This window comes from Pongo abelii, chromosome 18 (assembly GCF_028885655.2).
Source record: "Pongo abelii isolate AG06213 chromosome 18, NHGRI_mPonAbe1-v2.0_pri, whole genome shotgun sequence".
NCBI lineage: Eukaryota > Metazoa > Chordata > Mammalia > Primates > Hominidae > Pongo > Pongo abelii.
The window spans coordinates 2,314,277-2,328,347 of record NC_072003.2 but is presented as its reverse complement, the minus strand read 5'-3'; the positions used below and the strand labels follow the sequence as shown (position 1 = coordinate 2,328,347).

Here is a 14,071-nt window from a genome sequence, read left to right as displayed (position 1 = left end):
GTGACTCTAAGGAGGTAATGCAGGTAAGGAGCGGTGCCACGGCCTAGATGCTCACAGAGTGCCCAGTAAGCCAAGGCAGCTGGGCGAGTGTGGGAGAAGATGGCCCGTGGCTGGGCATCATCAACAGTTCCCATTCCAGCCGTTGTCTCAAATCAACTACCTGTTGCTCTGTGGTAAAAGCAGCAGAGTGTGATTTTTGTCAAATCCAGTTCTGCTCAAGGTCAAAGTCATCTTTTTTTTTTTTTTTTTTTTTTGATACGGAGTCTTGCTCTGTTGCCCAGGCTGGAGTGCAGTGGTGCAATCTCGGCTCACTGCAAGCTCCGCCTCCCAGGTTCAAGCGATTCTCCTGCCTCAGCCTCTCAAGTAGCTAAGATTACAGGCATGTGCCACCACATACAGCTGATTTTTGTACTTTTGGTAGAGACGGGGTTTCACCATATTGGCCAGGCTGGTCTCCAACTTCTGACCTCAGGTGATCTGCCCGCCTTAGCCTCCCAAAGGGCTGGGATATAGGTGTGAGCCACAGCACCCAGCCAGAAGGATGAATTTCACAAACATTATGTTAAACCGTAGAAGCAAGAGCCAGAAGCACATACCATATAATCCCAGGTATAAAGCAGTCCAGAGGCTTGGTTGTGACTCTATGGTGATAGGAGTCAGAAAAGTAGTCGGCAATGTGCTATCTGCTATTGACTGGATAGGAACAAGAGGGAACTTCCTGGGGTGTTGGAAATACTTTATACTTTGGTCTGGGTTATGTTTACACAAGCATATACATATGTAAAAAAATTTGCTGGGTGCGGTAGCTCACGCCTGTAATCCCAGCCCTTTGGGAGGCCAAGACAGGAGGATTACTGGAGGCCAGGAGTTGGAGACCAGCCTGGCCGACACAGTGAGACTCCGTCTCTAGAAAAAATTTAAATTAAAAAAAAATTTAGGCATAGTGGCACACACCTCTGGTCCCAACTACTTTGGAGGCTTAGGTAGCAGCATCCCATGAGCCTAGGAGATCAAGGATACAGTGAGCTGTGATAAGGCTACAGTGAGCTGTGATCAGGCTACAGTGAGCTGTGATCCGGCCACTCCACTCCAACCTGGGAGACAGAGCAAGACCCTGTCGCAAAATATATATATACATGTGAAAATGTAAAACTTCCGGCCAGGCACCGTGGTTCACGCCTGTAATCCCAGCACTTTGGGAAACCAAAGTGGGCGGATCACGAGGTCAAGAGATCAAGACCATCCTGGCTAACACGGTGAAACCCCGTCTGTACTAAAAAATACAAAAAAATTAGCCAGGTGTGGTGGCCGGCGCCTGTAGTCCCAGCTACTGGGGAGGCTGAGGCAGGAGAATGGCGTGAACCCGGCAGGCAGAGCTTGCTGTGAGTCGAGATCGCGCCACTGCACTCCAGCCTGGGCAACAGAGAAAGAGACTCCGTCTCAAAAAATAATAATTAAAAAAAAGAAGGCCAGGCGCGGTGGCTCACGCCTGTAATCCAAGCACTTTGGGAGGCCGAGGCGGGCGGATCACGAGGTCAGGAGATCGATACCATCCTGGCTAACACGGTGAAACCCCGTCTCTACTAAAAATACAAAAAATTAGCTGGGCTTGGCGCCATGCGCCTGTAGTCCCAGCTACTCGGGAGGCTGAGGCAGGAGAACGGCGTGAACCCGGGAGGCGGAGCTGGCAGTGAGCCGAGATCGCGCCACTGCACTCCAGCCTGGGCGACAGAGCGAGACTCCGTCTCAAAAAGTAAATAAATAAGTAAACAAAATAATAATAATAAATGTAAAACTTGCATCGAGCTGCACAGTTTTCATGCCCTTTACTGTAATGTTTTGCCTCAATTAAATACCTAATAATTGATGACGATGACAGCGAGCAATCACTGAGTACCAGGTTCTAGACAGTGTCCTTAGCACCCTAACCCCACAGCCTGGTAATGGCTGGTTCGTGTTACCTCCAAGGCACCGGCAACGCGTTTTTGCAAAGGACTGAGGCAAGTACTCAGGCCTGCCGGGGAAGGAGCCCCGGGCTGGCTCGCGGGACTGGCCGGTAAGAGACCCACGTGGTGGCCCCGTGTCCCGAGCGCGTCCACGGCACAGAGGCACGGGCACGGCCGGCGGAGGTGCCTCGGCCCCGGCGGCCCCAGCCCCCTCCCGCGGCGCTCCTGCGGGAGCCCCGCCTGTGCCCGCGGGAGAGACCGGCCAATGGGCAGCCGGCCTGGCCCGGGTCACTCCGTGAAGGGCCTCGTCACCTAGGCTGACCACTCGCTTCCAATCGGTGAGCGGCCCCGCGGCAGCCCGGGAGCAGCGGCCTTGCGCCTGCGCTGTTCTCTCCTCTGCCGCATTTCCGCAGCGAGCGCTTCACTCCGAATGCCGGTTGGCGCCCTGCCAGCCAATCACCGGGGCGCCCCGAGGCCGGTAGCCAATTATCGCCCGTCTCCCCGCGCCGGGCCTCGCCGATTGGCGCTGAGCTCCCGCAGCCCGCGGGAGGCGGGGGCGGATTGGCGAAGGTGCAGGCCAATGCACGGCGGGCGCGAGGCGCTGGGCCAATGAGCGCGCCGGGGGCGGGGAGGGCGCCGCGGCGGGCGGCTGCGAGGAGCGGCCGGCGGGCGGCGGCGGCCGGCGGGCGGCGATGGCGGCGGCGGAGGCCGGTGGCGACGACGCCCGCTGCGTGCGGCTGAGCGCCGAGCGGGCACAGGCGCTGCTGGCCGACGTGGACACGCTGCTGTTCGACTGCGACGGCGTGCTGTGGCGCGGGGAGACGGCCGTGCCTGGCGCGCCCGAGGCCCTGCGGGCTCTGCGAGCCCGCGGCAAGCGCCTGGGCTTCATCACCAACAACAGCAGCAAGACCCGCGCTGCCTACGCCGAGAAGCTGCGGCGCCTGGGCTTCGGCGGCCCCGCGGGGCCCGGCGCCAGCCTGGAGGTCTTCGGCACGGCCTACTGCACCGCCCTCTACCTGCGCCAGCGCCTGGCCGGCGCCCCCGCGCCCAAGGCCTACGTGCTGGGCAGCCCAGCCCTGGCCGCGGAGCTGGAGGCCGTGGGCGTCGCCAGCGTGGGCGTGGGGCCCGAGCCACTGCAGGGCGAGGGTCCCGGCGACTGGCTGCACGCGCCGCTGGAGCCCGACGTGCGCGCGGTTGTGGTGGGCTTTGACCCGCACTTCAGCTACATGAAGCTCACCAAGGCCCTGCGCTACCTGCAGCAGCCCGGCTGCCTGCTCGTGGGCACCAACATGGACAACCGGCTTCCGCTGGAGAACGGCCGCTTCATTGCGGGTCCGTGCGCCCTGGGGCGGGAGGCTGGGGGGCGGGCGGTGGGCTCCCTCCCCGCCCTTTGACCCGGTCCCCTGTGCCCCGCAGGTACCGGGTGTCTGGTCCGAGCCGTGGAGATGGCCGCCCAGCGCCAGGCCGACATCATCGGGAAGCCCAGCCGCTTCATCTTCGACTGCGTGTCCCAGGAATACGGCATCAACCCCGAGCGCACCGTCATGGTGGGAGACCGCCTGGACACAGACATCCTCCTAGGCGTCACCTGTGGCCTGAAGACCATCCTGACCCTCACCGGAGTCTCCACTCTAGGGGATGTGAAGAATAATCAGGAAAGTGACTGCGTGTCTAAGAAGAAAATGGTTCCTGACTTCTATGTTGACAGCATAGCCGACCTTTTGCCTGCCCTTCAAGGTTAAAGATTGAGTGTCTTTAATCTCCAGAATAAAAAAAAAAAAAATTGAAAACCAGTTACCCAAATTAATAGGTGGGGCTTAAGCATCTGCTCGGCTAAGTGGCTTCAAAGAGTGTAATTGGAGTTAAGCAAAGGCATTCATTGTTAACCTTGTAAGTACACGTTTGGGGGACGATTCTGTTTACAGATGCTTGTAATAGAAGATGCACTTTTATGCTTGGAAAAGCATTGTGGGCTGGGTTCTGGGCCTTGGGTGGGGTTGGCGGGGGCAAGCTCAGCACCTGTCCGGGATTCAGGTAACCGGCGCCTGCCGATGGGACTGAGGCGGGTCTAGGGGTGTGTGTCCTGTATTTTATGGAAAAACTCATTCAGGGATCCAGCCCCTCAGGGGGCAGAGGGACTGATTCTTCTGACTGTTGGGAGAGGCTTGCATGGACCAGAGCCCCATCAGTATGACTGAAAGTCCGGCGGAGCCTTCTGTGTCCCGGTGCCTCCCAGCAGTGTGGGAGTGGAGGAGGCGGCTGCTCCCAGGTGGCATCTCCCTGCCCTTGGGTGCAAAGTGCTGCCCTCACCACTCTCCCACCTCCCCTACTTCCTTGAAAACCACTCTGATGTCACAACTGAGTGTTCCGTTTCAGATACCCAGGGCTGCTGCCCAGTTCTGTAAACGCAGCCCAGCTAAACCTCTGCTGTCTCAAGTGTGCATTTAAACCCAGGTGATTTGGACGGAGCAGCCGCGATGGCGTGGATGCCTTCGCTGAACTCCGGGCTGCAGTGCAGGGAGCTCAGAGCAGTGCTGCTACCAAACAGTTTTTAACTTTTGAAGAGCTGTGTCAGGCAATGGATTTGAATCTTAAGTGTGTTAATAGCTGTGCTCTGTGTCGTAGGCAAAATCCCACTGTAGGAGCCTCTGTGCCCTGCAGCCAGCAGCGCGGCTCAAGCATGTGTTGGCCAAGGAATGCCTGTCAGTCATCCAGGGTTCTGGGAGGGGAGGAGAGTTGTGTCCCCAAGAACAGGAAGTCCTTCACAAAGCATCCAGTCTCTTCCTGTCCTCCCATTCCCTAGGTTGGGGTAGGGGTTAGAGGCTGGTGGCCCAGGAGGTCACCTGCCTTGCCCTGGATTCCCTCTTCAGTGGCCAGCAGGACTTGGCAGGGCCACCAGCTCGCCAAGGTTCTGGGCGGGGCTCCGGCCTCTCCTGCCTGCTCCTTGGCTCTGCTGACCTTTCACAGGCCTGACAGCAGACTCAGCAGGGCCATCCCAGGACGCTGCACCTTCTGGCTAGCTCCCTACCAGCGCCTTTCCCTGTACCTGGCAGCTTCTCTCTTGGCCCCACAGTCACAGCACTCCACTTGGTCACAAAGACTTCAGAGCAATAAGGGGCGTCCTGAGCCTTCAGCACCTCCCAGGCCTGAGATATCAGGTTCAGAGGGTGCTACAGAGCAGCATGAGGGCTGCTGCGCCCATGAGGCTGGTGGCACTGACGCTGGCTTGGCTAGGCTGGCTCAAGCCGGGTCTGGCCTGGCAGGGTGCAGTCACACCAGGAGCGCATGGCAGATGCAGCCTCGGCGATGCCTCTCTTGCCGGGTAGGGGCTGGGAGTCCGGGTGCACCCTGTCTCTGGCCCACGAGGGGCTGCGGCACTGTGTGTGCCAGAGCACAGATTAAACTCTCAAACCCACACTGGCTCAGGTGTCCTTCCTCTCGCCTTGCATTGGCCTGGGCGATGCCGTCTCACCGCGGGTGGGAGGACTCAAAGTAGATGGGGAACTGCGGTTCAACCCCAGAGCTGGAATGCCAACTGCCCACTCCCAGCCTGGTTCAGAAGAAGATGTTTTGGAGAATGAGGGAAAGCCAGGCACAAAGGGCAACCAGGGAAGGAAAGGGCCTTGGAGTGAAGCTGGTGGGCTGCCGTGTCAGAGAGCCCAGGGCAGGGAGCAGAGCTCAGAAATAATGCTGGCCCGGGTGTGGTGGCTCACACCTGTAATCCCAACGCTTTGGAAAGCTGAGGCAGGTGGATTACTTGAGATCAGGGGTTCAAGACCAGCCTGGCCAAAATGATGAAAACCCATCTCTACTAAAAATAGAAAAATTAGCGGGACTTGGTGGCATGCATCTGTAATCCTAGCTACTCAGGAGGCTGAGGCATGAAAATTGTGTGAACCCGGGAGGCAGAGGTTGCAGTAAGCCGAGATCACGCCACTGCACTCCAGCCTGGGGGACACAGCGAGACTCCATCTCAAAAAAAAAATTGTGCTAGGTGGGCCCGTGAGGCTGGCCTGACTGTCCCGGGGCACAGGCTCCAGCAGGCTGTCTGTCTGTGGTCCAGGCTTCAGGAAACCCCTGGTCTTGGGTGTGCGGGGGCTGGGAAGTGGCTGGGGGTGCACAGTCCCACACCTGTCATTCACTGAACAGGCATTTACTGACAGCCTGTGGTGTGTCAGGCCCCGTGCCCAGCTCTAGGAGTCAAGGGTAACCTGACTCAGGCCACTTTAGGAAAACGAAATCCACCCCAACCACACTTAGCGAGTCGCCCTGGCCAGGCCTGGGCTCCAGTCGGTCAGCTGGACTGGATTTCCACGCAGCCGAGCCCTACGCCTCCCAGACCGTGATCTCGTCTGCACAGGCCAGGTGTCTGGAGCTGGGCCTGGTGACAGGCATCCCCCAGGTGGGAGGAGGGGTTGTCCTGGCTCTGACCTGGATATCAGATCCAGAGCTGAGGGGGAGGCGCAGGGTCAGGAGGGGAGGCGTTCTGTTCAGAGTTTCCCCTGGCCGAGGCTGCAGACAAGGGTTGCAGACAATCGGCACATTGTGAGCAGGGGCTGCAGGATGGAACCAGCAAGCGGCTGCGCTGAGCGCCCCACACCTGGGCCTACAGGGGTGAGTGCCTCCCATCACTCCTGCAGCAAGGACCCAGGGGGTGCCCCGGGCCACCCAGCCCCTCCCTTCCCCAGCGCACTTGCTCCCTGATGTCTAACCCTCGTGACCCTTCTGACCCTGATGCACGCCCAGGTGAAGACCAAGCCCTCCTGCGGGGGCTGGAGAGCCGCGGGCCTGCTCCTGCTGCTGCTGCTGCTGCTGGCCGCTGTGGGGGTTGTGGCTGGAGGGCTTCTTGGCTTTGCTCAGGGCCCTCCCAAGGTGAGCCCCTCCTCAGGACCAGGGACGTGGACAGTGGAAAGGGGGAAGGGAAACTGGCACATCCCAGCCTCCAGCAGAGCAAGGGTGCAGAGCAAGCAGTGACACCACCTAGGAGCAGATGGCCAGAGGACCAAGGGGTGGAAGGGTCCACTCAGGGATGTCACGAGTCCTGCAGCCCAGAGCTGGGGGCTGTGCTGGGGTTGCCCAGCTGCCCGGCTGAACTCCAACTCCCACTGCCAGCCAAGGCTGCAGACGCTGCGAATGACCCTCCCGAGCCCCCACATGCCCCGGCCCAACCAAACCATCCTGGTGGACGTGGCCCAGAATGCGGCAACCATCACAGTGACCCCAACTCAGAGTAACCACAGCTGGGCGGTGCTGTTCGACGGGCAGAGCGTGAGTGGGCAGGGAGGGGTCACCCTCGCAGGTGTCAGTCAGGGGGGCCCCGCCTAACCCCCCTGCCTCCCCAGGGCTGCATCTGTTACCGCCCTGAGGAGCACCAGGCCTGCTTCCTCCGCCTGATGGAGGACAGTGATCGGGAGACCCTGCAGCTGCTGGTGGATACCTCCAAGGTAAGCCGTCCTGCTGGGCGCAGCCCCGGGCCAGGGGCTAGACAAAGGGTCCTGTGTGCAGCCCAGCACAGGACAGGCTGGAGCTCTGGTTTCAGGGAACAGGAAGCTCTCTCCGCCCTGGGCCCAGGCTGCTGACAAGAGCTGAGGGTGGGGACATCACTGGGAGTTGGAGGGTACCCAGCCCCGCCAAGCCAGGAGCAGGGAGCAGCCCTGTCCCATGGCCCACCAGAGCCTTCTCAACAGGTCCAAGAAGCTTGGGTCCCTACCCAGGACACCCACCACACCCAGGAGCTGCTGGCAGTGCAGGGGAGCCTTGAGGTGGACCCCGCCCAGGTGGGGGCTTTGGTGCAGCGCCTGTGCAAGAGGACCCCCATCTACTGGGCTCGGCGAGCAGAGGGTGAGTCAGGACCACTGTGGGGGAAGGCCAAGCCCTCGGGATGGTTTGAGGAGCTGGGGGCAGAGCCCTTGGAGATTCACAGCGCCCTCGCCACAGGGCCCCAGAGACAGCGGCTGATTTATCTCTGCATCGACATCTGCTTCCCGAGCAACATCTGCGTGTCTGTCTGCTTTTATTATCTCCCAGACTGAGCCCCCAACCTGGCCCAGCCCGGCCCGTCCCCAATCCAGTGGGCTGGCCAGGCCACCTGCACCAGGGAGGACAGCTGCCGGCAGGGACTAATAAACCCTTCCACCTGGCCATGGTATTCTCTATGGACTGAGGCCCTGAAACGTGGGCAGGGAGGGGCAGAGAACGCGCTAGCTTGGGGGCGGGCATCAGCCTCAGACCCCTTAGCAGCTTTGGGCCCTCGGCCAACTTTCCCAGGCAGTGCAGGCTAGCCCAGTCCAGGAGTGTACAGCCTGGCTTGGGTCAAGCTCTGTCACATCTAGATAAGCAACTGGGGGCTGAAAGTCCCAGGGCGGCCTGGCCCAGCAGGTCAAGGCGCCACAGGGGGCCATCAGGTCCAGCTGGCGCAGGCCGGCAGGGGGGCCTGCTCTGACCTGGGTGCTGCATGGGTCCCTCCAGCTGCCACCACCTGCACCAGGCAGTCCCGAGGGGTCACAGGCTAGCCCAGCACACTGTCGTTGAAGGCCAGGCAGACAACAGCCTTCTGGTGGCCGCCATACTCTCTCTTGATTTCTCCAGTCTCTACACACCAGAGCCGGGCCAGGTTGTCCGAGGAAGCTGGAGGGGGAGATCGGGCAGGGCTCAGAGCACAGGTGCAGGCCAAGCAGGCGGCCCTAGCAGAGGGGAAGCTGCAGCCGAGGTGGGCTGGCTCTGGAGGCCAGCGCTGGGAGGCCAGGGACTGGGGAGGCCAGGGCGGGGCTCACCGGTGACGATGTACTGGGAGTCCCCCGAGAAGGCGCAGCCCCACATCCAGCCGCGAGAGGACTCCCCGGGGTTGCCGCTCTTGATGCTCAGCTCCGTCATCAAGGAGAAGTTGGACGTCCTCCAGATCTTGCAGGTCTGATCAGCCGAGCAGGTGGCGAGGAGCCTAGGGGGTGGGCATGGGTCGTGTCCAGCAGCAGCTACTCCATCCACCAGCCCTTCCCCTCTCCAGCCCCCAGCCCAGGCAGGTCCCCTCCTGGGCCAGGAGGCCCTGCACGCACGTGGAGTCGGGGCTGAAGCGACACTGCAGGGCGTAGCGCGTGTGGGCAGGGATCTTGGTCTTGGGGATGAGCTGGGTCACCTCGTCACCAATGCCCCCCGTCAGATTCCAGACATAGCAGTTTCCCTAGAGGTCAGGAGGACCGTCACGGGGGGCCCGAGGCCTCAGGTCTGAGACACAGGGAAGGATGCCCTGGGGGCCAACACTGGGGGCCAACTGTCCATGGGGACCCCGGGTCAGGGGCAGGCAGGCCCCTCTGGTCCTGCCTGCAGAAGGCACCTGGGAAGCCTGGCCCCAACCAAGGGCCACACCTGGCAAGCCAAGAACAGGAGGCCACGCCTGGCCAAGGACTCAAATTCACCTTCCTGGAGGATGCCGATGGCCAACGGAAATACAGAGGAGACAGGCACCAGCTAGAGGGACAGCATGACAAAGACCAGGAGAAGGGAAATCCGGGGGCAAGAGGTACAAGTGATGAGCCGGGATTAAATGAAGTTAACAGAAAAAAATGAGGCTGGAGAGAAAAGCAGGGGCCACACCACAGCAGCCTACGGGCGAGGCCAGCAGCCCTGGGTCTCCCCAGGGGAATGACGCCACGTGGCTGGTACTGACCAGGCACCACTAGAAGCATCCAAGAAAGAATGCGTCAGGGGCCGGGGGAGGTCAGGGAGGGGGAAAGGAAGCCTCAGAGAGTGTGTCAGCTGTCACGGGAAACGAGGGTGACTGAGACCAGAACGCAACAGAGAAGAGGGAAGTGAACCGACTTGGGAGAGACTCCAGAAAGTGGAGTGACCGACCTGCAGACAGGACTAAGCCATCGGGAGCGACACTCAGGCTTCTGGCTTTGCTGGCAAGGTGGGTGTTAGTGCCCGGGATGGGGGAAGCAGGAGGGGGCCGCTAAAGGACATCCAGGAATAAGCCCACCTGTAGAGGCTGAGGGCTGAGTGCCAAGCTGCCCGCACCCAGCACCTGCCACCAGGACTCACAGTGCTATTGACAGCTGCCATGTAGCTGGCGTCGGGGTCGATGTGGGCAGACGTGATGGAGACCTCAGGCTCAGGGATCAGCTGCTCGTTGTGGTCTGTTTTCAAGTCCCAGATGTGGATAGCCCCGCTCTGGTCACCCACGATGAGCTCTGCCTGGGGTGCAGGGGTGGTGAGGCAGGGCCCAAGCCCAGCCCTCCAAAGTCCCAGGGTGCCTGGCCCCATGAGCACCCCTCACCTGGTTGGGGTGCAGGCACACGCAGTTAATGGGTGCGTTCACCTGGAAGATCCGCTGGCACTGCAGGTTCCGGGACCTGCGGGCCGGGCCGGGGCACATGCTGTCCATCTGGGCTTGTTGGTGCCCTACCCAGATGGCCTCGGCCTGGCCATTCTTCCCCTCCCTCTGCTAAAGGACCTGCCTCTTGGGAAATACTCGGGACGCAGGGCCCTCTGCTCCAGCAGGGAGCCTAAGCCAGTGGCTGGTGGAAGGGGAATAACACGCTGGCTCTGGGCTCAAGGCAGGACTCGCGCTTTGATGAAATTCACTCTCCTCCTGTCCTCACTTCTCAGTAAGTTGCCCACAGGAAGCTCCCTGTCTCAGCTTCTGCTTGAAGAGAACCCAACCTAAAACGGTCTCCCAGAGCAGCTCACCCCAGCCCCAGGCAGCAGGCCCCTCCCCACTGCACCTGAGGTCCCAGATCCTGGCTGTGCAGTCCTCGCCGCCCGTGTACATCCAGCGGCCGTCTTCGTGGAAGCCCACAGACGCGATGTTCTTGTTGACGCCGTCGTAACTGATGATGGGGTTAGGGTTATTGGAGTTGAGATCATACATGCGGATATGCTGGTAACCTAGGGATACAGGCTGAACTGAAGCTTGGCTGTGCTGAGGTCGACCCACCAGAGGTCAGGGGTTAGAGGGCAAGGGTCACAGATACCTGCAGCAGCAATCATGCTGCGGTCTGGTGTGATCTCCAAGGCATTCACTTGCTGGGACTGTTAAGGAGGATGACGGGAAGGTAGCCCTAAGGCCAGGGGCCCCCAGGCCTCCACCATCTGGCCTTCACCCAGGCTGTGGTCCCCACACGAGGCATCCCCCCAGCACCGCCCTGCCCGCCCCGGGTGGAGGATACGGAGTCCTGGTGCTGCACAGTCCGGGTGCAGATGCCGCTGTGGGCCTGCCAGAAGCGCACGGTGTGGTCGTAGCCTGCAGTGGCCAGGATGACCGGGTCACTGCCCACCGTGCCTGGGGAGGTGTTCATGGTGTGGCCTGCACGGGCCCTAGAGCTGAACGGCAGGGGTCAAAGATCAGAGCATCTGCAGAGACGGACGTGAAGTATTTAGAGGGCACTCTCTGTGCTAAGTAGATTATAGACCCACGGGGCGCTGCCGAATGGCGCTTATCATTCCCATTTTAGAGGTGGGACAACAAGCGCAGGTAGGTTCAGGGACACGCGTCACACGCGTGACACCTGGCTCCGGGCGGCTCCGGGGCTCCAGGGCGCGTGCTCCATCCCCGCCCCACGCACGAGGCGGGGGCGCCGTCCCCCCCGCAGCCAGCAGGGGGCAGTCACGCGCGGGCGCCACTCTGCCGCAGGGGCGGGCTGCGCGTGCGCGCGGCGGCGGATGGGCCGGGGAAAGCCGAGCGCTGAAGCTGCGCATGCGTAGCAGGCCAGCGGCAGGCCGTGATGGGAAAGGGCGCAGTCTGGCTGGACCCCCGAGCTCCCCTGTCCTCCGGTGACCGCCCTTGCTCCGTCCTGCTGGCCGGCTTCCCCTGGCCGTGCTCTCCCAGCCACCCAGCAGCCGGTTCCCGGCCCCTGGCTCGCGGCCTCCGTACCTTACGGGCGGCTCCGCACTCCGCCGTGTCCAGGACGGCGAGGGGAGCCGGATCGAGTCGATCGAGGCCGAGCGTAGAGTTATCGATGGCGCCGTAGGGCGAGACCATGGCGCGGGCGGGGGTGGGTGGGACGAGACCAAAGTTCTGGGGCGGGGAGTTCTCGCCGGGAGGAACCCAGAGCGGTCCCCGTGCGCGGCCGCGGGCCCGGCGCGAGGTGAAAGTAAGCTGCGGCTTTCTCTCCGGCCTCCTGCCCACTGGCACCTGCCCTTCTGACACGGCTGTCCGTTTCCCAGGCTGTCGGGTCGCTCTGTTCCCGTGCCCCCCCTGACCCACTACTGCGCCACGCTGGGCTAGGATTGGCTGAAAATTACAGGACTTGAATTCAGACAAGTAACGAATAATTTTTTTTTTAGTGTAAGTATATCCAGGACATTGCATGGGAAATACTTATGCTAAAAAATTTTTACTGGGCATCCTGTAGTTTTACTTGCTAGATCTGGCACCCCAGCCCCAGCCTGACCCTCGGGACATCCCACTGAGCCCAGGGTCCCCCTCAAAACCACAGGCCCTCATTTCAGCTCTGTGAGCTCCACGCCGGTGCCCTCACCCTTGAGACAGGCTGTCGCATGGGTTTTTCCTGCTGCTCTTACAGACGTGGCTGCACCCCTTCCTCTGGCCGCAGAGGGGGTGCATCTTGTCCCTTGACCAGGCTATAGTTCCCAGGAGCCTTCCTTCCTGTACCTTCACCTCCTCTCCTTCCTGTCCCTTAGCCTTTAAAAAAACACCATAAAACAATCCCAAATTATTTTCTTCAAAGAGCCGTCCTCACCATTTTTCTCGTTCCACGTCCTCACCTCCCACTCATTCCGCAACCCCAGTCATCTGCCTTTTACCCCCAGTTCTCTAGCTCTCCAGTGGAAATTCCTCAAGGTCACTCACAATCTCACTTTGCTAAATCCAGTGGATACTTTTCCTTCCTCCCACCTTTTTTTTTTTTTCGAGACGGAGTCTCGCTTTCTCGCCCAGGCTAGAGTGCAGTGGTGCAATCTCGATTCACTGCAAAACCTCTGCCTCCCAGGTTCAAGCGATTTTCCTGCCTCAGCTTCCCGAGTAGCTGGGATTACAGGCTCGTGCCACCACACCTGGCTGATTTTTGTATTTTTAGTAGAGACAGGATTTCACTATGTTGGCCAGGCTGGTCTCAAACTCCTGACCTCAAGTGATCCACCCACCTCAGCCTCCCAAAGTGCTGAGATTACAGGCGTGAGCCACTGCGCCCGGCCTCTTCCCACTTCTTTTTTTTTTTTTTTAGACGGAGTCTTGCTTTGTTGCCAGGCTGGAGTGCAGTGGTGCGATCTCGGCTCTCCACAATCTCCACCTCCCGGGTTCAAGTTATTCTCCTGCCTCAGCCTCCCAGGTAGCTGAGATTACAGGTGCATGCCACCACACCCAGTTAATTTTTGTATTTTTGGTAAAGACAGGGTTTTTACCATGTTGGCCAGGATGGTGGATGGTCTTGATATCCTGACCTCGTGATCTGCCCCCCTCAGCCTCCCAAAGTGCTGGGATTACAGGTGTGAGCCTCTGTGCCCGGCCCCCTCCCACTTCTTGACATGTCTGCACCATGGTTGATGGCACCATGCCTGAAAGGCTGCCTTCTCCTAGCTCCCTTCCCCGGCATTTAGTCTCTTTCCCTGCCTCCCCGCAAGGACTCAGGCCCTCCAGCATTCACTCTGTGCACCCACGAGTTACCAGGGGGCTGGTGACTGCTAGCTCTGGAGCGTCCAATGCTGTCCCTGTGCTGGGCCCCTTCCACCCTGTCTCCAGCTCTGATGGCCTCAGCTCCCTGTTAGACACTGTCCCTTGAATGTCCCGCAGGGTCCACCACATTCCATGGCCGAGACAACCCATCTCTGAGTAGCTCCCCTTCTGTGGGCAGTGCCCACCTTGTATTACAGTTGGGCAAGATCCGACACCTCCCCTCCCTCACCCTTCCCTTCCCTTCAGCCACCAATTTTACCTGTGATGTACCTTCCTGTCCTCTCCACTGCCCTGACTCTAGCTCACCAGCCCCATCCCCCGTAAAAGCCTCCTTCCTTGCCCCAGCCACTCTGGCCCCCTTCCAAACTGTCCTCCACAGTGCAGAATGGCCTTTTATTTATTTATTTATTTTTGAGACAGATTTTCGCTCTTGTTGCCCAGGCTGGAGTGCAATGGCGCGATCTCGACTCGCCACAACCTCCACCTCCCAGGTTCC

General features: G+C 60.3%; 3 protein-coding genes across 5 annotated transcripts; 2 read left to right on the top strand and 1 right to left on the bottom strand.

Moving 5' to 3' along the window:
- Positions 1-2,557: 2,557 nt before the first annotated feature.
- On the top strand, positions 2,558-3,736 carry PGP (phosphoglycolate phosphatase). Its single transcript, XM_024233715.3, has 2 exons — positions 2,558-3,278; positions 3,363-3,736. Exons 1-2 carry the CDS (start codon positions 2,639-2,641, stop codon positions 3,686-3,688), a joined length of 966 nt encoding a protein of 321 aa, XP_024089483.2. The 5' UTR covers positions 2,558-2,638; the 3' UTR covers positions 3,689-3,736.
- Positions 3,737-5,104: 1,368 nt separating this feature from the next.
- BRICD5 (BRICHOS domain containing 5) lies at positions 5,105-8,087 on the top strand. Of its 2 annotated transcripts, XM_002826000.4 has the most exons (6): positions 5,105-6,560; positions 6,693-6,818; positions 7,059-7,214; positions 7,289-7,390; positions 7,634-7,787; positions 7,884-8,087. In XM_002826000.4, the coding sequence occupies exons 1-6, from the start codon at positions 6,510-6,512 to the stop codon at positions 7,976-7,978; spliced, it is 684 nt and encodes a 227-aa protein (XP_002826046.2). In that variant the 5' UTR covers positions 5,105-6,509; the 3' UTR covers positions 7,979-8,087. The 2 variants fall into 2 exon arrangements, with proteins under 2 accessions (XP_002826046.2, XP_009248608.2); XM_009250333.3 differs by having other exon boundaries at positions 7,634-7,978.
- MLST8 (MTOR associated protein, LST8 homolog) lies at positions 7,943-12,117 on the bottom strand. Of its 2 annotated transcripts, none has more exons than XM_009250335.4 (9): positions 11,815-12,117; positions 11,111-11,264; positions 10,916-10,967; positions 10,667-10,829; positions 10,219-10,294; positions 9,984-10,136; positions 8,999-9,123; positions 8,720-8,883; positions 7,943-8,573 (listed from the first exon to the last, which is right to left on the bottom strand). In XM_009250335.4, the coding sequence occupies exons 2-9, from the start codon at positions 11,237-11,239 to the stop codon at positions 8,455-8,457; spliced, it is 981 nt and encodes a 326-aa protein (XP_009248610.1). In that variant the 5' UTR covers positions 11,240-11,264; positions 11,815-12,117; the 3' UTR covers positions 7,943-8,454. The 2 variants fall into 2 exon arrangements, with proteins under 2 accessions (XP_009248610.1, XP_009248609.1); XM_009250334.4 differs by having other exon boundaries at positions 11,111-11,294; positions 11,815-11,902.
- Between the last annotated feature and the right edge of the window lie 1,954 nt (positions 12,118-14,071).

What these genes read in the sequence shown, in the direction of transcription:
- MLST8 (XM_009250335.4), bottom strand. Translation starts at nt 11,239, where the DNA reads ATGAACACCTCCCCAGGCACGGTGGGCAGTGACCCGGTCATCCTGGCC. An exon ending in TGTGCCTGCACCCCAACCAG is followed by an intron (nt 10,137 to 10,218) that starts GTGAGGGGTGCT and finishes CCTGCACCCCAG; the next exon opens with GCAGAGCTCATCGTGGGTGA. An exon ending in CTCCCAGTACATCGTCACCG is followed by an intron (nt 8,574 to 8,719) that starts GTGAGCCCCGCC and finishes CTCCCCCTCCAG; the next exon opens with CTTCCTCGGACAACCTGGCC.
- PGP (XM_024233715.3), top strand. Translation starts at nt 2,639, where the DNA reads ATGGCGGCGGCGGAGGCCGGTGGCGACGACGCCCGCTGCGTGCGGCTG. An exon ending in GAACGGCCGCTTCATTGCGG is followed by an intron (nt 3,279 to 3,362) that starts GTCCGTGCGCCC and finishes TGTGCCCCGCAG; the next exon opens with GTACCGGGTGTCTGGTCCGA.
- BRICD5 (XM_009250333.3), top strand. Translation starts at nt 6,510, where the DNA reads ATGGAACCAGCAAGCGGCTGCGCTGAGCGCCCCACACCTGGGCCTACA. An exon ending in CCACACCTGGGCCTACAGGG is followed by an intron (nt 6,561 to 6,692) that starts GTGAGTGCCTCC and finishes ATGCACGCCCAG; the next exon opens with GTGAAGACCAAGCCCTCCTG. An exon ending in TGCTGTTCGACGGGCAGAGC is followed by an intron (nt 7,215 to 7,288) that starts GTGAGTGGGCAG and finishes CTGCCTCCCCAG; the next exon opens with GGCTGCATCTGTTACCGCCC.